This window comes from Conger conger, chromosome 9 (assembly GCF_963514075.1).
Source record: "Conger conger chromosome 9, fConCon1.1, whole genome shotgun sequence".
NCBI lineage: Eukaryota > Metazoa > Chordata > Actinopteri > Anguilliformes > Congridae > Conger > Conger conger.
This window is the reverse complement of record NC_083768.1, coordinates 37,693,533-37,718,852: the sequence shown is the minus strand read 5'-3', so window position 1 is coordinate 37,718,852 and position 25,320 is coordinate 37,693,533. Positions and strand designations below refer to the sequence as shown.

The window sequence follows — 25,320 nt, the reverse complement described above, 5'->3', positions numbered from 1 at the left end:
AGGAATTAATAAATAGCCACTGTGGTGCTGATCATGAGGGCAGGGATCCCATACAACGTTACACACAAAACAAAAATCCTGAATACATTGCACATTGAACAAACAAGTGTTTAGAAAAACTTGATTTTACAATTACTTAGTGTGTCCCTTCAACTCATTTCAGCATGCAAGGTAGACGGTAGATGGTAGATGGTAGACTCATCTTATTTCTGATTTTGAATATAATTTGTCTATCAATGCAAGTAGCACTGACAAGCTGTTTGCCATGTCTGTGGCTTGCAGCTCGCAGTTGCTGTCTCTCCCTTGTGCATTGGTAAAAAGCAAAAAAGCTTCTTATCGTTTTTATTGGATTAAAGTTGTCCGCCTCCACTGTGGTTTTCCGTCAAAGACACTTATTAGGTACACTTTATTAGGTAGACCTGTACACCAGCTTGTTAATGCAAATATTTAATCAGCCAATCATGTCGCAGCAATTAAATGCATAAAAGCAGACAGACATGGTCAAGAGGTTCAGCTGTTTTTCCGACTAAATGCAGAAATTAAGAAATGTGATATGTTATTTTGACTGTTTGATTGTTGGTGCCAGTACCGCAAATAACTACACATTATAATAAAGGTATGCAAAAGAGCATCTCTAAACACACAACGCGTCAAACCTCTAAGTGGAGAGGCTACTGCAGCAGAAGACCAACAAGTCTAAAGTCTAAAGCTTCCTGAACAAGCTGATCGCTGTGAATTTAAAAAACAGAAAATATTATCTCAATCCACCCAGCAGAAATCACTGTCAACACAGCTGCCCAGGCATTTCTTGAAATTAATCACTTCGTTGAAATAATTATTATACCAAAAGTGTTCCCTGAGTTGGAGTATGGAGGAGAGGAGGTAAAACGAGCATGGCCTTGGGATATTATGGAATAGATCAACAGGCAAGAATTTTTACATTACTTTATTGGCATTTGGCAGATACTCTTATCCAGAGCAACATACAGTTGATTAGCCTAAGCAGAAGAGAATCCTCCCATGGAGCAATGCAGGCTTAAAGGCCCAGCTCAAGGGCCCAACAGCTGTGCAGATGATATTGTGGCTACACCGGGATTAGAACCACTGACCTTGCATGTCCCAGTCATTTACCGTAACCACTACGCTACAGGCCATCCTAGCATATGTTCAATCATTGAAGTCTATTGGACCTGTCACTTTACTCTAAGTTCTACATTTACATGTCTTTCTTTCTTTTGTGGGCATTAGCAATATCCCGGGATTCTGCAATAGCGAAAGTTGCAGTAGCAGACTGTATGTTATTGTACCCTATATATTACCAATTACCCATGTTAGCTGGGGAAACACCGCCCACGAGCCGTAATCGTCTTCTACAGGACCGGAGCTGCCCCTGCCTCAAACTGATACCTGCATCAAGGTCCGATGCTTTAGCCGTGCGCCACCGCAGCTCTAGGTCATAACGCATTTCAAATAACTGATGTTGGCATTTTGCTAGCTCCTGATAATGCATTAGCCTATATTTATCTCAGAATTGAACCTAATAATATTCGATAAGAGAGAATTAAGGCCTCTGAGGTTCAGCCAGGGACACGCCCAATTGATAAAGTTGGCGAAAGGCGCATGGGCTTGTGATTCTGCAAAGGTAATTGATGGAAGTTTAGTTTGTGATATAAAAATGAAGCGCATGAGCTCGAAGGCCATTTGCACATTAAAAGTGGAACAACAACGTTTAATAAAGAACATGACTGAGCATACGATTATTATCTGTATTTATTGTATGCAGCATTGTATTATTGTTCGCGAGTAATTCCGGAGCTGACTGTATACTTCCTAAGAAACGAAAAGAAAAATAGTTTAAAATGGGTTTGCTCTCATGTAACTCAGCTTTGCAAGTTCTAGCCTATATGCATTTCACCTGTGACTTCCATAGGGATTGTCTTTCTGCTCATGTTCTTGGCGTTCTGACTTTCCTTTTATTCTGCTGCAATTTAAAACTTCCCAACAATTACAAAACTTTGAATAGCAAGGCCCCTGGATGGACTACATACAGTAAATGACAGGCAATTCTTTGTAAAGGAGATAGTCAGAAGTAACCAACTACAGGGATAAGTCACGACTACTTACGAGTACAGATAAGGACATGGATAATATAGTTGGTTGAATGGATACAGATACAGATAATGCAGTATTTGCTCACCCCTAATTATTATAATTATTGTTATTATGTCACCAATAGATAATAGTGAAGTTGTTATGATGTAGAGCTAAGCTTTTAGACTATGCAATGCTATGTGTCCTAGCATAGACTAAAAGCACCACTATTAGTCTATTAATGTAGAAACACTGGGGTTTCTATGCCCTGAGAGCTTTGAGAGCTTTTTTATACGTATATCCAAAAAAGAACAATGCTGGTTGTGATGACATTAAACATTAATCATTCAAGACCAAGTTAAAAATAAATAAATAAATACATAAATAAATAAATAAATAAAAAAAAAATTTTCAATCCCTGTCTCTCTTGTTTCAGCGTGAAATATTTAACTTCCCACAAACTCCTCCGAGTAATGATGTTTCGTTATGCTTGTGCAATTGTCTAGCTGTTTTTTTATTATTTTAAATTCTTTTATTTTTTGTTTAGGGGAGGGGGGTGGGTGGGCGGAGTAATGATGATAAACACAGAGGACAGCTGACAAAACGTGCTAACGTGCTAAAGATATTTTTCAGAGCATGGTGATTTCTATATTCATGTATGTGAAGCTGAACACGTTATTGGACTGCTTCTGCGAGGCACTGGTTAAGGAATATATAAGCCCCAACCAATTTCAGCTTGCAGTGCTAAAGATATTTTTCAGAGCATGGTGATTTCTATATTCATGTATGTGAAGCTGAACACGTTATTGGACTGCATCCGCAAGGCACTGGTTAAGGAATATATAAGCCCCAACCAATTTCAGCTTGCAGTGCTTATTTGAAACAGTTTGCTAAATAGTTCACAAAACAGTACTATGGACTCTCTGCTTCAAGCTATCTGCAGCCTTTATACTTTGGATTTTCATCTTTGTAAAATTTACCAGAATGTATTAAAAGTATGACTATCATAAATGTTCATTTGTAATAACTAACAATAACAATGAGAAGAAGAAGAAGCAGAAGAAGAAAATTGCAAGAAACATAAGCCCCATACACAAAGGCAAAAAAGCATATCCACCTTCACTACCTTCCAGACCATAGGTAGGGCTTTTGGTCTGGGACAAGGAATTAGACACATCTAATTAGTCAGCAGAGTTCCATATTCTTCCAGACGAAGCATTTTCATCCTCGACAAACCAAGCGTATCAATTTATTTTCTTTTTTCTTTTTTTTAGCATTATCTCATACACACAGGCTCTACTCAATCCGACTCAAGCTTATTCCATATGAAACTGGTCAAAGACCCTTTGTATATGGTTTGCTTATCAGGGTTTTAGGAATGCCTGGTCATTTTAAACTGGAAACTTTGGTGTTACTGGGACTTTAATTCACAGTCTTTTTAGCAGTAAGTTGCACTGCCTGTTTCTGATGATAGCCTCTTATATCCAGCATGCCACTGTTTTCCTCATCATCCAGTTGCAAATGTAATCAATCATCCCCAGATCATAGCAACTGAGTAGTACAGTATTGGAGAATTATCGTAATCTGTTTACTGTGGTTATGGCATTCCCAGACATTTTAATTATATAAAGAACATACTGTATATGCACAGCACTATTTACTAAAACAATATGAAACTTATATCTATGACTCCATAGAGCTCCAGCATTAATATTTTACAAAAATCTACTTTTCTCAGTACTATCCCTCTGTAATAAATATTCTGTTGTTTAATTCATGCTGTGTGTTCATTAAAAGGCAGGCTACTGTTACACATTCTGTAGACGAGTGTCCGGGACTTCCTAATTAATTCCCAGGAAACAAAATGCAGGACACATGTTTAGTCTTATCAGTTTGGATTGATTGTGATACACAGATTCCAGCGTCCAGGTCCAGGTTTAATGCCACTGGTCATTAAAATGTTGGTCACACACATTTTTGCTCTTTGCAAAAGAAAGAGTGGTGAAATGATTGCAGCAGTTACACAGGGGAATCTTCAATGTTGATTTTATGCTAGCAGAGTTTGCACAAGGACAACAGGTATCATATACCCTGACTTAACACTTAATACTATGTAGCACTAACCCTTACTGGATAAACAGAAGTTACCGAAGTTTCTGAAGTAATACCCAAGAATGGCAACATCTTGCCAGTGTATTTGATCTAGCATAACAGCATGATTTGAGTGTATAACTCTTTAAGGGAGAAGCCAGTCGGGCGGTTTTGACGGGTACCTCACTTTGCTGGCGCCAACATCCAGGTCCTGAGCAGACACCGCTCCGATGACCGTGCCGTAGGCTGTGTCCTCGTAGACCTCCATGCTGTAGGAGTGTCTGCTGAAAACAGGGGGCTCATCCACATCCAGGACATTGACCTTGACTGTGGCCGTGTCCTTGAAGGGACCCAGGTGAAGGAAGCGGGGATCCAGGTGTGCATTGGAGGCCTCAACCTTGAAGGCGTACGACTTCCTGGTTTCGTAGTCCAAACGCTGGGGGAAGAGGGGATGGGAAACAATGGCGGTGTAGCGTAACGGTGAGAGACCTGCGTTTGCATCTCCTAGGCTCTCTGATGGGCTCTCAGAATTGCTTTTGTAAATATCCAGCTGTTCTTAGTAAATATAAACCAATATGATCACGTCCCCACTGCAAACGTACGTTCTGCACCTTGCTATATTTTGTTATTATACAACTGTGTTGCTCAATGCGAGATTTATCAGTGAATAGAAATCCCTTTCTAATAGTGTAGAGGTACGATTTTAAATACATTTTGGTTGCGAGGCCTCCTTTTCTCGATTGGCTGCCCCTTTTGAAAGAACCCTGTGCCTGTTGGACACATGCATCTGTATTGTCTCAGAAAGTACATGATTTGCCTTGTTTGTATGGTGAACCGTAAAATCCTGTTTATAAAAATACAATCAGGAGAACGGTGTATGGCATTCATCCTCGGGGACTGTTTAGCTAAACAGAGCAAGAAATATCAACACAAGGCTATAACAAGTCTCCTAAACGCTTGCTACATCCAATCAAAAGATTCACTGTGTTTAATTTTCTAATAGAAACACACTAACTGTTTTTAATCATGCAGAATATCAATCGAGGGAACAGTGCGTTCAGCCACATCACATGCACGTGTTCTTTGTAACAGATTTTAATTAACCTTGCATAAACTCTAGCAAAGCGCAGGTGATACAATGCGACTATGGAATAATACATTTCTTAGATGCAGGAATCAATTTCTTCTCCTGGAAGTATCACATTTCATCAGATAAGGGTAGTGCGGTGTGAAAATGCATTCAATTTCAAGGGCTGTACACGGATGTAATCTTATGCCAGCCAGCTGGATCAAAGTGCGATATAATTATGGAAAACCTTCTTGAACTGCCTGCGTAAGCAGATTTCAAAAGTTTCAATTAGCCATGCAATCAGTCTAAGAGGTTAAAAAAAGAAGACCACTCTCAGTGCCACTTTCACACTTAATGAACCCATTCTTTTAACAAGAGGGTATTATTACAGAATCATGATGAGGGTGTTAATGGTCACGGACAGTGGGGGAATCCGACCAAGGGTCAGCACATGGCTCCGTGTTCAATTAAGCCCGACCCAGCCGTACGTTCACTGCAGCTTCTCTGTAACAGCCCTTCAGTTTTAATAGAGCGCTCAATCCAATGCATTCTCTGCGGACCCCTTTATGAGGCCTGGTAATCGCTTTCTTGGCCCGAAAGGTCGAAGAGTTGCTACGGCTGCAGGTGTGTGTGTGTGTGTGTGTGTTATGTGTGTGCAGGGGCAGGTGTCTTTGCCTTTCCAGTTTTATTGCGCAGATGCTTAATCAGTGAGTAGTCGTGTCGTGTGCTGAAATCTACTGATGCGTGCACTCCTATTGATCTCACTCCCATGCCTGTATCCGTGGTGTTGGGAATCTAGACTGTATATTGGGGTAATAGATCTAAAGGCTCATTGGAGACTATATTTCTAGAACCTTAGTTTTCCTTAATGCAAATGACACAAAGGAACAGTAATCTTCCACATGGTTGTCTGGACTTGATTCTTTCATGTAAAAAGGATGTTATTTTAAGTACAAATGTAATTTGCCTAGTCTACTTTACAATTCTCCACTTTTCCCCCAAAATATAAAAAAAACTAGTTTGCATCTGTATGGATTTGCATCATATTGAATCAGTTTATTGCACCTAACCTGTGTAATGCAACTCCCCAATTTATTTTCTGCAAGTGCTATGCATTACTATTCATAATTTCGAGTTCAAGCAGGAGCCACCCTTTTATATGGAAAATATATATAAATATTCTGCTTATGACTGCAGTCTCATTAAATGTGGCCCATTGTCTCGACTCATACAGGTGGTGTAAATGAAATGCATTCTTTCATTTAACAAAGGGCACATCTTTGTTGCTGCACTTTTCTTTTCAGACGCTAGAATCCAGTGTCTTCAGTGTGCCAGGCGGGATGAAAGGTAACAGTTCTGTTTTTGTGACCTGTGTGTCTTCAGTGCCGTGACAGTACATCTGCATTCCCGGCTCCAGAGAGAGGGAGATCTTTGATATGTAAATGCAGATTCTCTTTCTCCTCACGTGGATATGCAGACCCGTGCAGACTTCACAGTGAGAGCACGTTTATTCCACCGCCCGTTCTCTTCATCCCTGCTGGTCTGTACACACACTACTGTTCTTTTTACTGTTCTCCAGTAATGTGTATTTAAAACATTAGGGCATATTAGACATGGCAAGTTCTGACTGATATCAGTGTCTCCAGAGCCATTGGATTAATTATTCATGATATATTAATTAGTCAATATAATTAGTAATTTATGAATTCATTTATTAATTTATTTATGTTGGCCATGTGTTCCCAATTTAGTATTTCCAGAATATTTTGTGTATTTCGTTGCTGACATATTTCAGACTATGAACCAAACAGGCTTTTTGATCCTCATAGTGAGAAAGGTTTATACTGTAGAAAATGACCGCATGTTTGTACCAAACCACAGCAGCATGACTCACGATTCATGATTCACATGCTGTTAAATAGACTCCATGGCTAGCCTGTAGAGCTTTTGCGAAAAATTGTATTTATGTTGAGCTGGTGTCATGAGGTAAGACACGACTCCTCCTTTGCCTATTTGGAATGTCCAGATTTATTCCGTGGACAGTCTCGTCACGGCAACCAGCATTTTGGAAGATAAAAAGGCCGCTTTGTTAACGGCCCACAGACTGCAAACTGCACCGTCTGGATTGGATACCAGACCTGGGGTCCCCATCCACTCCCTGGTCAGTGTCTCAGCAGGGTGGGTCACCCCACGCCCTCCCACCTTGAGTTTTACAGCACGCCTGGTGCCGTCGGTCGCCTTGGATGTGAGAATTCTGCTCAATAAGAGAAAGTTTGATGTAAAACAGAGAAGTAGTCGCCTGAGGTCGAACTACAACGCAGCAGGTACCCGGAAACAGGCTTCTAATTCCACCCCCATCTCGTTCCCCCATTAGGACAAACAGAGGCTCTGCCTCTCATTGTTACCGTGAGCAAGGCATTCGCATAGTGCCGGGAGGGGATAGCACTCGGGGGGCGGTGTACGGGGGGTGGGTGACAGATACAAAAGGACACCTATTTGTGTTGCTGGTGGCAGTGAAAAACTGTACAGATGGTGGCCACCTCCAGAACGCCCCATCCCCCCCCTCGCTCTCCCGAGCCGTTGCCGGGATACTCTAATGCACTGCCGCCGTCGCCGATCCCGCCCCCCTGCGGAGCCGCGCGGTTTCCGACCGAGGTGTTATTTTTCTGAGCCCGGCTTCCCGCCGTCTGCGGAGTTCCTCCCGACGCCGCCACCGGCTGGCGTCTCCCGCACAAAGGGCCCGGAATAACTCCCCGTCCCCGCTCAGCGGGAGCAGAGGCGAGGCGCCCGCGCGGCGCGTTCTCCCTCCCGCGCGTGGCTTTGTGCGGGGCCTCCGCCGCGGCCCGCCGTGCCCCTACCGCCAACCGCCGCTAACGCGCCGCGAATCCCCCCGGGATCAGACCCGGCCTCCCTGAGCCGGAACACAGCCGCACTCCTTTGATGGTCCGCCTGCCGAGCGGGACATCAGTCAAACAGGACCAATTGCCTTGACTTTCCTAAATCAGCCAGAGCCCGACGCACCATTGCTTCGTTCCACAGTGCCTTAGAAAAAATTGCGTAAAGTGCTATTATATTGGGAGTAAAAAGCCTCGCTTTTTTATATTCTGTTACTGAAAATGGGAAAGGAAGTGCTCACGTGTCATTGACTGGATGAGGAGTAATTATATTTTCTTTCTATGTAAAACACAGTGGTTAATTGGCAGGTCTGTGTTAGAGCCAGTGATGCCCTGAGCTGGTGCAGCCATGCGTGGCACCGTGTTGCCAAAGGCAGGGATTTCACAGCTTATGATTACAGGTCACAAGCTTTCAAAGGCTAAACCAGGCTACATTAAAGGAGAACTCACACTTAGCATCATTAAAGAATGCCCCTTAATTAAACAACATATATTATGTGGTCTGTATCTGGTATTGTTCTCAGTTCATGCCCAATACAATGTCAAGGTGAATGTACAGTGAGTGTGTACATGTTTTTTCTCCCAGATGAGACAATGACATTGTCAGCCAAACAGAATGGTTATAGGAGGGATATAGAGACAGCAGCAGACATTGACAGATCTAACATGGATCAGGCTTCTCAAATGCAATCCCCCTCCCCCACCTTCTTATATTATTCCTCCAGCTGGCTTTTTATTTCTCCCAGTTCAGAGAGAATTCCCATATCGACATAGTGGAAAACAGATAATCATCCACTGAGCCCAGCGCTTTGTCAAATCCCCTTACCACATCACAAAGCTCTGCCAGGCAGAACCATGAATCCCCGCCTCAGCATATTTTACCCAAGCCTTGTCCGAATACCCCCAACTGGCAGGCAGGGAGGGCTGGAAGTCTACCTACCACCAGCCCCCACCTGCCCCCTCAATGCAAGGGGGCCTGGAAAATTTAACAGCAGGCCACTGTGGGCGGTCCAATTTGGAAGACAGTTCTGCAAAGTAAGATTTTTAAGGCCAGGTTCACAGCCACTTTGAAAAGTTGAACATTTCAGTGATCAACAGAAATTAAACAAATGTGATAACAATATAAAAATGTGGCACGCAAAATTTATGCTGAGTGAGATTTAGGGATTAATGTTTGAATAGCACAGCACCTCACCCCCAGTCCCACCTAATCAACAGTCGCATAGTCTACTCCAGATATCATGTTTTTGAGAAAAACGGCTTCAAAGTTTTGTCGCTAGATGGTAGTTAGGTGAGAATGCTATACTTGGAAAATACTGACACTGGTCTAACGAAACTCTGGGGCTATACCTTGTCATCTTATGTATAAACCCTTTAAAACTATATTTTTACTCTGAACATTTTCTCTTGACATTAAGACATGCAGACCATTAAAGCAAATACATTAACATGTAGCCACATATTCAACTGATGTGATTGTCTGTGACAGGTGAACAAGCAGGCTAGCCTCCAAATGTTGTTACCACGTCATCTTCTATTTTAAACATTTAAAACTATATTTTTGAATTGAATTTGGCATTGAGACATTCATGAAAGACAAGACATTAAAGTGGTCGCTAGTGGTTGTGATTGTGTGACTGCATGGTGACTGATGACCGGTAACAATGCATAACTCCGGTATTAATTTCACTTTGACATCCTGCATTCAAAAGCTTAAAAACGATATTTTTTACTCTGAATTTGGCATTATGACATGCAGATTATTAAAGCCAAGCTATTAAAATTAAGATACAAGCCAAAAACAGCCAAAAATTTACATTTTTACATAAATATCGATTTATGTGAAATTGCCTGTCACGATTTATGACTGATTATGATAGAGCGGGTCACTGATATGAGTTCATTTGAAATGAGTGTGTAAATTCGAGGGTGGCCAGGACATTCACTTCCTGCTCAGCCCACCAGTGTGTATGGGAGTCTGAGGTACAGAAGAGGAGATCCCTGACCACCATCCCTATGTCCACAACCCCTCTTACACAAAAACCTTTCATTTCAAAAACGTCATTTCAGATGAAGAGGGAGTGCTTCACTTCGCACAGAAAGTGCCCTTGTAAATCAAGAGGGCTTGCACAGTAAAATGTCCAGTGTTGATTTAGCGAACAAATGAGTCCAACTGGGACTCTATCCACTCTGTGAGAGTTGATTTAACATTGAAGATTTTACTGTGTACCTGGAACAAAGTATTTCTTACAGTTTGTTCCATCCCTGTTTGTTTATATCATGTATCAATGTTTGCTTTTCTCATAAAACAAGGTTTGGCTGATGCTTTATTACTATTTCCTTTTTTCCTGATTTGGTGTATGTAGTAAGTACAGTACAGTATTTCAGCTTGTGAACTTGCATATTTAATGTGTTCAGAGGAGCAACTATTAATCTAACACAATAAATGCAACACAATCTCAAATGATAAAATTGATTTATTATTCAACTTCTTGGTGTCTCTTTTTATGATCTAAGTTTAATCATCCGGTATCACTTTTCAATGGCCCATGATAAAAAAAAATGAAATTAATTTTTAATAACACCTAAAAGTACTGCTTTCAATAAAATATTCTTTATGACAATTTGATGCAGTGCTTAAAGAAAACAAAAATAGGATTTAAGTGCTGCACCATGTTGGAAGTAACACAGAGGAAACAAGCTTTTAGGAAAAATAAATAAATAAAATAAATAAATAAATGTAGCCTCTATGCTACCCACGGGAGCCCAGCACTCAAACATATTTCAAAAGCTTTTATCGGTGAATCGGCACAACAGCAATGCCATTTATCTGAAGACACCAGATTTTCATAGCCAGGCTAGAGATTTATGGCTGTCACATCTGGTTAAGAGGCAGCAAATCTCATCTGGTTGTGGTAGGTTTATTCCTTCATATTTTTTGCAGAATGTCTACATTTGTCTTTCTTTTGTTTGAAGACTAAAGTTATGATATGACGTTTGCAAAACTTGACAGGAACTATCTTTTTCTTTTCACCTTTTTCAGTTTTTTGTTTGCTTTGTCTTTTGTTGCAGCTGCAAGACGCCTTAAAGGTAAAATATATTGGTTTGTTGAATGGTTATTGGGCGTATGTCTGCATGATATCTTGCCTTAAAGTTCAATTTTACAGTTGCTAAATGGCTCTGAAAAGACATTACCTCCTTTTTTACTGCGTAGGAGAGATAGTGCCTGGGAATTAAGTCAACATTTTTCGTTTTTCTGAAAAACAAAATGCAGCCACAATGGTTTATATTAGTCTTGGTAACTGCTAAACATGCCAAACTGGGTTCGTGGAGAAAGAAAATAGCTGTTCATTGAATTTCAGCCAATGGTTGTCAGCAGTTTTGGGATACCCCGCATCACTACACACTGTTTGTGTTATTGTTCATTATTCTAACTGTAAATGTCTGTGTCCGTGAATAATCTCGGAAAAAAAGCGGGCCAGCAGGCAACAATGGACAAAAGAGGATTTTTCAGCAATGGGAGAGTTCCAAAAAAGAAAAGCAGTATCAGTAAGGCAGAGCACGGAGAGACTGGGGTGTAATCGTACCTTTTTGAGGATGATGATCCCTTCCTGGTGTGCGTTGGTAACAATGTCAAACATGTGGCCTCCTTCTCCAGGCACTATGTAGTACTCCACCTCAGCGTTTTTCCCGGTGTCTAGATCATGCGCTTTGATCCTACCCACAGCTGACCCCACGGGTGAAGACTCAGGAACTCTGAGGTGAAATATACCTGTCATATGACACAAGAATATGTGTCAAGGTTCCCTGTTGTATTTGTCCTGCAATGACTACCTTTGGCACAACACTCACTGCTTCAGCCTTTCATGGACTACCTTTCCCATAATTATTTGCATTGGCCATAAAATGATTCAATGAAAAAAAAAATGAAAAAAAACATTTAGGGAATATCTACTTGACATATTGTGATGGTTGGGTGGACCATTTTGTGCATGATGGCATACACAAAGAGTAGTTGCATAGATGTGTTTGGGAGGATCACTATTCAACAGAAATAACAATCTATTCTGATCAACAAGACTTATGCGATTGATATTTGGGCCAATTGTAGACGATTGTAATTAATAATTTGCATGAATTTGCTTCACATTTGCAATTTGTAGAATGCAATGAGGAATGGCGTTCTGCTGTGATGTTATGGTGTGGGGTTGTCACATGTTGTTCTGAGAACTTTAATTGTCATTCGATTCAATTGGGCCAAAGTGATTGAGGAAAACTGTACTTCAACTCTAACAGTCCACACAAGTCCATTAGGCACTACAATATGTAATCTTATAGTGTGCATATGGTCCCGGTTAGACCTACTGCACATCGTACTGTGTGGCCAAGCCTAAGGGGCTGATGAATGGCTTGTTTGTTCTAAATCACTGTGCATTCCCCAATTTCTCTCAGGTTTAGCCATCTAAGGACTGTTTTCCCACATCTCTGTTTAAAAAGGTGCCTCGGGTACTTCTATCAGACCAAAAGCAAATGCCTGGTTGGATGCACTATGCATTTGTATTGTAAACCTCTCTTCCAATGGATAATTTACTTGGTGCACATTTCATACATCACAGCAAGTGCTTTCCCTGGGGTTTGTTTACTTGTGTGCTTATAATTGCATTTTGGTGAGTTCTTTGTGTTAAATGATGAGTAAAATATTGACAATTACTGAAGGGAAACAGTTCTCAATGCTTCTTAACCTGATGGTAAAACCCTGACCAAACAGCACTGCCAGGTGTACTGTAATCACTAATAATGATATCAGTATCATTAACATTCCTTTTACCGTGCACAAGTGCTGACACAACGAATAAACAGCTAAATGGAATTGGGATTACAGGTTCTGAAGAGCTAAGGAGATAAAGAGAACCCAATCTGTACTGGGAATGAGACATCGGGTCACATGATGCCAAGTTAGCTTAAAACATTTTTTTACAGGCTCATTTGGACTTTGGACAACAGATCAGCTCACCCAGATTACTTTATTTTATGTTTATATGTTGTTTTGTTGTTGTTGTTGTGGTTGTTGTTGTTTTTAGGTGGGGTGTGCATTATGGAGAGATGGACTGAGTGTAAAAGGCAAGGACAAAAAAATACAGCTAACAGCCTAAGTTGAAACCACACCAGTTTCTGTGACATACATTAAGGCAGATACAAACTTGTTTGTTAGCATTTGGCTAATGGATATTGTGGCATCTAGGGGGTACGAACTGGTCAACCAGAAGACTTCCAGCGTGACTCGGATTGCTAACATCCGGGTTGGTGAACAAACTCTTTCTAAATACATATGCGCCGTTGCCAAAAACGGCTATTTAAAATGTGTTTGTTAGCTCACAATCTAAGTTAATATGCGAGAAAACATGTTTATTATACGAATGTCGAGCCAGAAGCCCATTCAAACTATTTGTTGTCTGTGTTGGAAACCTGAACCTGTTGATCACATGTTTCCTTGTAAACAAAAAGCCTTGAGCTGAATTCCTGGTCTGTCAGTTTCATGATGGAACCCCACCACGCTGCAATATTAGCCATGATAAGCAGGTGTGCAGCTACATGTTGTTCTGATTTCCCTCTGCATCAGAGAGCATTACAGAGAAATGCAAACTGTTCAGAAAAGTTGCCTACAATAAATCCAAGGCCATTTAAGGACCTTTTTTTTCCAGCCTTAAATTCATTAAACGCCAGCACAAAAACTCCCCCCGCGGTCCCAACAGTCTGTGTAATTCCATTCCCGTTAATTTTCAGATGAGCTCAGTACAGAGATTGAATCTTACTCCTAAATACTAATCTCAATTAAATCTCAATCAAAATTGTAAGATAATCATCAAAACATCTCAGGACCCTTGACTCTCTCTCTCACACACACACACACGCACGCACACGCAAACACACGCACAAAGGCTTTTTTAACACAGACATACTTTTTGAGAACCTGGGTGGGTTGTCGTTGAGGTCGCTCAGGGTGATGTTGACGGTGGTCGTCCCTGCCAGACCCCCCAGCTGCCCCCCCATGTCCTTGGCTTGGATGAGAACCTGGTAGATTTCCTTCACTTCTCTGTCCATGTTCGGCAGAGCTGTCCGGATCACTCCTTAGAGAGAGAGAGAGAGAGAGAGAGAGGGAGGGAGGGAGGGAGGGATGAAGGCAGACAGAGAGAGGTTGGTAATGTTGGCTATTATACAGCCTGTTGGCTTTGATGAGAATGGTCATGAGTAATTTATCCTGGAATTAAGATTTGAAAAGTTCAATGATGAAGAGGCACACACATACTGCCACACAATGGAGCAATATCTTTGATATACAGTAGAAAGGTACTTGGTCCCTATACCACAACCCACCCCCCACGAGAGTATGGAATTGTGCGGAAAAAGGCAGCCTAACAAAGGATCTCCTTTGCAAAGACAGAATGGGAGAAAACGGGATTTTTCAAAAAGAACTCCAAGCAGCGCTGATCTCCCAGCTATTCTCTTACGCTGCACATTTATTGTGCTCTTTCAAGCATGTCGGATTTGATCTCACCAAGATCATCAGTTCTTTGTGTGCCACAATGAAAAGATTTTCGTTTTGACAAGATGCTCATCTGTTTTTCTTTTTTCCCCTGCTGGGGACACAGCCGGGGCTCAAGGTGAAGAACGCCATTCTTTTGTTTTCCTCCCTTATTTGTCTCCCCCTCCCTCATGCGAAGGACGTCTATTCCTCCAATTTCTTCCAATTTCAAAGATTTACATTCCACTCATTGATTTTCACTCTATATGTACTGTGCATTCAGGCTTCTACCACTCTCCTTGTATCACATCTGTGCTGATATACACTTGTGCGGTGCAGTTCTCAGCTGTGCTATGGTGTTTTATAAACTGCTTAAATCTCTTTATAAACTCTGCAGGCTCCCCTGAAAATGAATCATTTCGCCCAGGGCGAAAGCATATTGACTATTGTTTGGGGCAAGTGCTGGGGGCAGCGCTGTTGATGTGAATGTGTGGGCTGAAAATAGGCCCAGCACAACTAAGCATAGGAGCTGCTGAATTTCAGCCTTTTTTTCACTCCTGCTGGGCCTCTGCCACATTATGAAGTCTACCTGTAAAAGGGGAGCAATATAATGTGGAGTTTTAGAGCGTTTGAGGATTGGGCTCTTCTTGCTGAGAGATCAATATGTGTGTCGTTAATGACTCTGGTGTTCATTTATATGAGCCTTAGTCCTGTATTACTGGAGCAGCCTAACTGCACTGTCTAGCCATAGATCATGATTATTATCATCATTATTATTATTTATTAGGCAGATATTCTAATCCAGAGAAATGTACAAAGCCATCATGGGTGGATAAAGTGCTGTAATTGCACACCATGGGAGCAACAAAAACAACAATACATACTGCAAGACACCAAACTTTATGCTTAAAATCACTCATGCTCAAAAACAATTGTTCATTTTTTTCTTTACACAGGTCTTTACATACAGGGCTCATAACACTATGACCAACATATCCAGTACATACAGTACAGTACATACAGGGCTCATAACACTATGACCAACATATCCACGGACAGCACATACAGTGGGGTGCAAACTACTTGGGCCATAGTCCGTATATAATTTGTACTTGAAATAAATGTACTTAGCAACCAATTTCCAAAGACATAATGGTATTTATTTATTATTTATTTTGGACACAGCTAAGGGCAAATGTTACCTGCATCTTATACAGTATCATCGTCATAGTTTCCATTGACAATTTTCTGTCACTGTTACAGACCAAGGCATTAAATATCACTTGTATCCAGTAGTCATATGGTAGTAGTAGTAGTAGTTATGTGCTTACCTGTCTTAGGATCGACAGAGAAGTATGGCTGTCCATGTAAGATGCTATACACTATACGAGCACTGTTGCCATAGGTAGGGTCATCGGCATCGGTGGCAGTCACTTGCATCACGTATGCACCTGCATGGCACAGAGGAACAGCTTTCAACATTAGGCCACTCCATATGAATCAAAAGTTACACTGATTAACTAGGGCAAGTTTTCCCCTCTGCAGTTTTCTAACTGGGTTTCATAGGGTTTCGAGTTTCTCACACTACCAATTCCACAACTGCACCGGAGATGTTTGTCCCTCCGTAGAGTGGTGAAAAACTACTAAAACCCCTGAATTCTACTGTTTACCAGCTGGCTTAATGTGCAGTAGCCGGCACTCCAGCCCAAGCTACCCAGATGTAATATTTCACAGCACTGCCATCAGTGTGACTGTACACAGGGCGTCACCCACTGACTGAGGAAACTCTTCCGCTTAAATACTAGACACCACCCAAATTAAGCAGCTGCCTTGCATTTACCAATGTAATATGCAGTATATTGTAAATGCAGTATGTCTACAATGCAATTATGAATATATTTTACAACATTAAAAACAAAGCATTCTGAAAACATTGCAAAGTGTAGCAGTAGATTATTACTGTATCTAATTTCAATATATTTGCAGTATATTCTCTTTCAATGAGGGATCGAGATGTTCCAGTGACTGATAGCCCTATTGTGCTGTTCTCCATATCGTATATACTATTTAAGTGCTATTGATAGTTTCAGGAATTGACACCCTTTCCTCAATCTTTTTTTAATTAAGAAGGACCTTGCTGGAAAAGATTTCCCCAACAAACATTTAGGTAACAATCAATCAGGATTTGATTGTATCCCTTTAATTCAAATCTTCCCTTTTAAATTAACGCATAAGTCAATTTAAGCAGAGTAGGTAGTTTAGGATTAGCTAGGCTACTTTGGTTGAGCATCATCATTTTGGCAGAGGCAAACATGTCCGACTGAATTGAATTTACATTAATTTGTAGTTTAACCTGTCACAGTTTATCAAGTATACTAGTAAACACAAAAAGGCATACTCTAAATTGACTTCAGTGGGCAATCTGTTCTAAAACAAAGGCTCCCTTTGCCAACAGATGGTTAACAATACTATTAAACCGCAGAAGAGGGAGGTTAACATCTCAATCTTCTTAAAAGATTGGCATTCCACGCAGCGCATTTCAGAGACGCTAAATTCGGTTTTATCCACTGAACAGATGTCAATAAGGAGTTCGTCAAATAATTTGTTTCAACAAAAGAGAAAAATCTCAAAAGAAGAATGGAGAAAATTCAACAGTTTGTAGAATGTTTGTGCTGCCATGGGGGCAGCCATTGCACATAACTGTTACGGGAGTATCTTTACAGAATCAGAAGTAATGATGTGCCAGCAAGCAGAAAGTGAATTTGAGTAAAGTATCTATTCCTCTACAAGGCAGGTTTGTTTGGAGAAGTTCCAGCTTGCAAACTGTGCACAAGACTCGCATGCATTATTACTTCATAGGATTAGGCATTTTCAGATACATTCTCCAAGGCACCGTTGTTTTGGGCGTAGTCTTTGAAGAACTGCTCAGTAACTCTGGTCAGTTTCTTTCAAAGTTCTTTCAAAAGGCCTTATGCAATCACTTTTTAATATTCTTTTGAAATGTTCATGAATCCATGATAAAAATATGTATGCTTACTTTTCCAAATGTCTAAATAATGCATGCAAATAACAATGCAGTCCCATGCAAATCACTGTCAGAATGCCACGAGAAGCAAGGTCTTCATTGACAGATATCAAATCTAGTTAGAAAGTAAGTAAATGCATAAATACTCTCAGTTTAATGTCTCAATAGAATAAAAAAATATAATCGTATTTCTTTTCATAAATTAATCGTATTTCATTTATTCATTTATTATTGACTATAAATATGAGGATTTTTATAGCATGGTGTAATTATGTGTTATCATTTGAATTGTATGCAATTAAAATAAATGCAAATAAAGACTGTGCAGACATCACCAAAATGACAGAAAACATGTTTTGTATTTGCACAATGAGGCCTGTGTTTATTTGTGAATCAAAGTGAGTGGTAGCGAGTGCATTTTGAATAAACAACTATGATCCAACAACAACGCCACAGTGAGTCTGGCAAGCCATCCAGTTTTGGAATAATTAAAGTCAATAGATGAATTAACGAATGCCATTATAATTAGCATATGCCCTTTAATGTCACCCATTAAACGGCAGCAGTTCAATCAATGTGCCGGCATCATTCATAATATCAGTGCTGTATGACTGGGGCTGTCCCATGTGAATACTCTCTGAAAATGAACTAATAAAATGGTGCCCATCAAATATCTAAATAAATAAAATATGCACTGGAAAGCAGAACACATATAAAACACAGTTTCGGTCTCTGTAATGACTCTGTAATGGGGAAAAAAAGGGCACTTCTTTCTCAGCAGGAGCAATAAACCCATCATCCTTCCATCCATGTCATTCTCTCCCCGTGCTCACTCCTGCTGTCTGACTTCTCTTCACTAGCTCCCCCTATCCATCTCTGAATGAACTACATCATAAACCAGCACAGTCACCTATTTATGTTTGTGCCATGATGTTTTGCAGGAAGCCAGAAGTACTCATGTTTATCAGTATTTGGGTCAGTGACCATCAGTCTCACTACTTGTGCTCCTCAGGTATCAGTCATGAGGAGAGAGTAAAGCATAAAGCTGTTCCAGTTTGCCTAGGTATTAAATACATGTTTTAGAAAATATGCAACACATATGGTTCTGATAATGTTCTAATGTGTGGTTGGGCCTCTACATAAATATAACCGTATACAGATTAATAGCAACATAATATCAGAACAATAACAAGCTCGTAGCTTGCTTATGTTCTTCCACATTTGTAGAGGACATAGTGATGAACAAGAACATAAACATTTGGTGATCAAAATTGGGAATAGGGAGTTAATTATAATGAAATAGAAGTATAGTTATCCTTTGGAACTTTTACAATGAAATAAATCCAAACTTTTTTTGATTTCAGAAATCAAGTGACAAGCACTGCTGATCCTTTAAAAACTCTCAGGAAAAGGGTCATTTTCCTCGTCTCGACAAAGGAACCCTTTTTACTTGTTCATGGAAGCCTCTATCATTGATGTGAAGTGTGAAAGCTCCCAGACAAAGAACCCATTTTGCCTGACAAAGAGCCTGTGAACTTGATAGATTTATTCTATGGAATCACTGGGTTACTTTTGGAACCATTTTTTTTTCTGTGAGCATATATGCATGGAATTGAATTTGCTATAAACACCCTGCCATCAAACCCAAAATTTCTAAAATTGAGAGAGGCTGCTGCTTTTCTATTTTTCTCGCAGTCGTATTCAAAGGCCGTCTCATCATTGCAATTCCTCCTGCTTTGGAGTGTGTACTGTCGGCCACCCCTTCTGTTCTGTTCCCATAGCACCAGAGCAGCAGCCATCGCTTTGTGTAATGTGTTCACGCCAGTCACCAGAGGAGGCGCTCTTGGGGCGAAAATATTTCTATAAGTAAAAAATTCAGCCAACAAAGAACATCCTTCCCTGAATGGCACCAAGTAGCTCTAGCACAGTTAGCCTTTGATAACCTGACCGCGGGACGCATTACTACCCACAACCTTATTAGCCACTTGGATGCCCCATTTATTTTACCAAAAAAATGTCATTTATTTCACGGGGGGATAATTAGGTGGGTCTGGAGGGTTGTCTGCTACTGAAGCCGAGTGACAGAGAACTACCATAGGGAAGGCCTGGCAGGGCAATCTAAAATGTAATGAGCAGGCTGTGCTACTGATAACCAAGAACCAAAAGCCTCTGGCAACCTTTTTTCCTATCATTGCAATGGCTTCAGATTCAGATCTATGGCTCATATTATACTGGCCTCTGATAACACATGGAGCTACTGTACAGTACATGAGAAATGCAATCACTGCAGATGCAGAAAGAAAAAATCTAATTCTCTGTGTGGGAACCCGCAGCTTGGACCGCAGATGTTTGCCAGTGCGTTTTAGGGATTTGCATAGCCGCCTATCAGTGTCGTGTTGACAAGCTTGTTAACAGGACACACGCTGGAAATCAGCATATTCCACGGGTAGACAAGGGAAGTCCACAACGACTACATCTGAAAGAATAAGGAAAAAGAACCACTTACAGCAGTCTGGATTTCACATGCTCAATGACATTTCTTTGTCTTGCCTGCTTTAGACAATTAAGGTAACGAAGAAATGATTAGTGCTTTAGCACGTCTTAAAATAACTGTGGCAGTCATTCAAACTGTAATGTGATTAAAACTACATCTGAAAGGCAGTGAGCGATGCCATACAAGCTGGAAGAGCCACGTAAGGAGGGGAACATGGATCCGGTTGGGGACAGCAGGTCTGAGATGGGAATGAAGGGGGCGGAGGTGAAATGACTCTGTGATGACTATAGCAAGGTTACAGGCCATATCCTTCACTCTGAAAGGCCCTGTCACCACAAACTAGTGTTTTAAAACTGTGTACAAAGACAGCATTGACAAGTGGGTGTATGTGTGTATGTGGGGGGGGGGGTGACACAGGACAGAGTGAGAGAGAGAGAGATTGAGAGAGAGATTGTCAACAATATAATATTTAAAAAAGTGTACTTATATTCAAATGCTCTGCTATATTTCGCATTTCCTTATTTAAAGATTTGTTTCAATGGAAATGAGATGGCAGCTCGCATGCATTATTGAAATGCGGTCTAAAGAACAGAAAGGGGCAAATGAAGAGAGAGGGTGGTATGCAGACACATACAGCTAGTCAGGAAGAAATAAATGCTGCATTCTTTTCACTGGAGATTGTAAGTTGATTGCTGGTTGGAGGCTATTGTTGCTACGAATGCTATCTTTGTACCTGCTGAAATTACCCCTGGATCATCTGCAGGTCTATTAAATGCACATATATTTTCATGTACAGCCCACTGCAAAATACCATTAACAGCAAGCCTCCAGTCATCCCCCAATCCAGAAGCAAGCCCCCCCCCCCTCCCCCCCATGATCGAGCCTCATTAGATGTGATTATATTCTGTGATCTTAGGCGGAGCTGTTAAGCAGGGCAAGCTGGTGAAAACTGAATTACTTACAGTTGTGAAATAAAGATAATCTTAATCATAACCCCGGCTTGTTACAATTACGAGGACCTGGGCATGCAATGTGTCATGAAATAATATAAAATAAAAATAAATAAACAAATAAAGCCTTAAGGCATATATTCAACTTAACAGCGGTATGAAAGCAGCTTTACTCTGCAACACATTCAAAGCAGCATTGCCTTCATTTCAAATTATATCCCTTATAATCCGTTGCAATAACAAGGTTTCATAAAATGTTTACAAATGTTAGTTGCAATTACTGTCTGCACATTCTGTAATTTGAAATGACTAAAGATGACATGTAATAAACATCAAGTATGTTTCTAAAATGTAAACACTGGTGGCAGAGACTCACGGCAATTGTTTAATGAAAGGAAAGTCAGAAATGGGCCAGATGCACTTTGAGAAAATATTCTGCTTAACCTAAATGAGTGTGAGTTTAAATGTGAGAACTTTCAGGAGCACTGAAAGTCACCTTGTCTTCCGCACAGCACTGCCTGCCAGGTCACCGCCCAGCAGTGAGATCCTTTATTTTTATCTGTCCGCTGGGGAACGGATATTTCATTCAGCCTGCACATGATGTGCGATTAGTCTTTGGTTTGTTGAAGTGCCTCTCATACAGACATCACATGGAGTCACATAATGACCAATGTTCACCCTCCATTTTGTGCAGCGGTTAGTATTTTCAAATTGTATTTCAGAAGCCAATATCGACACAGTAAAATATAAATATCCCTGGCCACCACAGTGATAACGGTAATTAAAGTAAATAAAGAATAGCAATGAATATGCACATATCGTAACCAAAAATAAATAAATAAATAAAATAAAATTATAAGTAAAAAACTCAAGTTTAAGAAAACCATCAAAACTTTCCTTCAGCAGCTAATTAAAAACAAACACTTGGATTAGCGCAATTTGCAGGAAATAGAGAGTTGCCAGTGTTCCATAGTATTAACCAGTGTACGGTATAAGGCACACTGTGGGTCACAGGTTTGATAACAGGGCCTTACCCACTGGAGACATCTCCGGGACACTGGCGGAATACGGTCCTTCCAGGAACCTGGGCTCGTTATCGTTAATGTCCTGGACCTTGATGATGAACTCTGACTCGGGTTCCAGGGGCCTTCCGGTGAGCAGGTCCACGGCCTGGGCGCGGAGCGTGTAGAAGGGCTTCATCTCCCGGTCCAGGCTCTGCAGGGCGTGGATGTCCCCCGTGGTCTGGTCGATGGTGAAAATGGAGCCCGCTCCCTCGCCAGAGAGGGTGTACTTCACTACGCTGTCGCCCTTGTCCAGGTCTGTGTGAAGCTGGAGGGGAAACAGAGGGCTGTGTGAGTGCGATAGTCACATTAATAATACATAAATACATATACGCTTTTACACTTGCTGGACTGTACAGTGAGCTGGTGTAATATTAAATTGATCCTAATCAGGAACATGCATTTAACCTTCAGAATTGTCAATTTTCTAGCACACACAGAACAACTCTGAATTCAGGTGCTGAATCCTGCTATTAATTAATATTGTTATTATATTCAGATTCCAGACTTTGAGAATCAAAGAAACACATGGTATGTGCATACAACCCAATAGAGGGGTTTAATGATCTCATAAATCTGATTGCTCATTTCTATGATGGTTTACTCAGGTCTGTTCCAGTGCACACGCTCCATGACATGGCATTTAATGTAAATACACAATACATTAGTCTCTATTTAAGCATATTTTTATTTGTTGTCCAAAGAACAAGAATGGAGTATGATATTGTCTGCTGATTTTTAACATTATTTGACTTTTTTCTTCCTTGCCTGGAGCACACTTGCAGGACATTGTGATACTGGCTACATTCCCAGGGATTTGAGGTGAAGTCCCAGAAAGCCAAGACAACTCCCCAATCTCCCAGAGAAGTGAGAATCGCCATTGTTACAGAGAACTGTTTTTTTGGTTATGTTTGTTTGTTTATTTATTTATTTACTCTGGACCCACCCAGCCATTTAATTTGCTAATGTTTGTATTATCCAATTTTAGAAAAAAAAGACACGTCCCCTCATTAATTGCGAGGGGAATATCGAGCGATCTTAATTAAAAATTCCATTAGGCCAACGATTGTAATCCACAGAATAAAGCCATTCATTACCGGACCAGGATCACAGAAGTGGACTTCATGCACACAAGAAAATCCATCAGCCCCTTCTCAGCAGGGAAAAAGTTGCGTCTGTTTGCAGAAAAGCTGGGGCCCATTATTAAAAAGGAGTGCTCAAGTCGATGAACAGCATATATTAACTGTTTGAACAGTCTTTAAATCTCTGGGCGCAATCCTCTTCACAGCCACTAGACATTGCTGATTCACCCCCACTTTATAAATTGTGCTCGGAATACAAGAGGGGTACAGGTGGCGTGGCTAGACTATGAAAATCATATGCTGTAGGACAGGGCATCATTGTTATGAGGAATGTGAACAGGGAAATCTCCACGATAACTCGTGTTGAGCAGGGACCCAAGGCTCGCCTGCATTGCAACGACTGCACAGTTAAGTTGAGCAGTCAGCTGAACTGAGGAGTGAAAACAAACCACCACTGGACAAAATGTGGACTCCGAGCATGCAAATGAGAATTCCAGAGGAAGAATACAATAAATAAGGCATGAAAATAATTTAGAAACTATGCAAACAAAATGCAGACATCAAGAAAATATGTGTACTTGCCTGGCCTAGTGTTTGGTGACTATACAGAAATATGAAAAGCTCTTGCACTGAGGTGTTTTAGCTTAATGTGCACAATCAAATAGGAGGTTAGGGCAATTCATCTGCAAATCCAATAGTCTAACTGGAGTCAGGTAGAATATACATTCAATCCATAGGCTATGGGATATAAGCTATATAGCTAATATATGGTCACTACCCATCCCAGCCTTTACAAATGGCATGCCACCATTCTACGAACTGAAACAAGCAACTTTATGGCCTGATATGGGGAGTAAACAATGTTTGTGTGGGAAAAAGTGGTGAGCTACACTCACACAAAATCATTTACACTTCTGTGAGGGTACAGGAACCGTAAATAATGCCGATTGCAACCCCCCTCTCCCCCGAATCACACAGGGTTCGGTTACCGTGATATACTGTAGCTCCATATCAAACAGCTTGTGCCCAGCCTCGCCCTTTTAGAAAGGTGAGCTCTTTCTTGGTCCTATCACACATTCTGCAATCCACAGGACAGAGAGGGAGAGAGAGAAAGAGAGAGAGAGAGAGAGAGAGAGAGAGAGAGAATGTGCCCTTGTGCACAGCTGAAGCTGAGCCCGGTGATAGATAATGATCAGATTCGCTGTTCTGAGACCATCGCTCTTGGCTGCGCTTTCATTCTACAAGTCTATTCAGGGTGAGGATGGCCTGCGATCTTCAAGCCGAGTCTTCCCTCCCAGTCATGTCGCCTTGGAGTGGCTGCTGCTTCAGAATACAGATTAAGCCGGATGATTAAGGTGGAACGTATCTGGCCTGCTCCTCCAAAGGGACATAACAGGCCTGCTAATGGCTGGGGGTGCAGTGCTGTGTGCAGGAGTGTGTTGGACAGGCAGAGCAAGGTGCTGGGCACGTACTCAAACCTCCGGGGCTGAATCTCACTGGGAGCTGTGGAGATTTCAAAGGATGCTAGCCAAGAAGCTGTCCCCCACACACTCTCTCTTTCTCTCTCACTTTCTCTCTCTAAGTAATAAGATTGCTTATTTTTTAACCCGCCACACCCCCCTCATCGGAGGACCTCTTCATTAATGAATAAGAAGAAAGACAGTTAACAATGAAATACTAAATGGTAAAATAAATAAGCAAGATCGATTAGGAGGAAGTAAGACAGAAAATAGTAGGTTATATTGAGCCAAAATACAAATCCAGAATCAGAAGTACACATCAATAATCTTTCTGCCTGACCACTCGTGAGTAAATGCCCCCCTAACCATCCCTCGTCCCTAAATCGTTGCCCCGCAATCTTAACCCTTCACCCCAGACCGCTTCTTGGTCTTAAGATGGAGCTAAATCCCATACCTGCTCCAGCATAGCCTGTTCGAACCTGCCCGTGTGTAACGTCATGCATTATTGCTAATCTCTGAGTAATGTTCTTCATTAAGTAATGCCTGGCATCACATTTCTGTACTACTGTTCTGAACTGTA

The 25,320-nt window shown here is 41.1% G+C and overlaps 1 protein-coding gene across 1 annotated transcript in view; it reads right to left on the bottom strand.

The window, feature by feature from the left end:
• The window catches only part of LOC133136563 (cadherin-12-like), a 92,176-nt gene that overhangs the window by 12,891 nt on the left and 53,965 nt on the right, over nt 1-25,320 (bottom strand). Inside the window, exons 3-7 of the mRNA XM_061254177.1 lie at nt 22,172-22,466; nt 16,000-16,119; nt 14,106-14,273; nt 11,733-11,917; nt 4,365-4,618 (exon numbers count right to left, since the gene is read on the bottom strand). Of these exons, the coding sequence (XP_061110161.1) occupies nt 4,365-4,618; nt 11,733-11,917; nt 14,106-14,273; nt 16,000-16,119; nt 22,172-22,466 (1,022 nt within the window). The remainder of the gene's footprint in view (nt 1-4,364; nt 4,619-11,732; nt 11,918-14,105; nt 14,274-15,999; nt 16,120-22,171; nt 22,467-25,320) is intronic.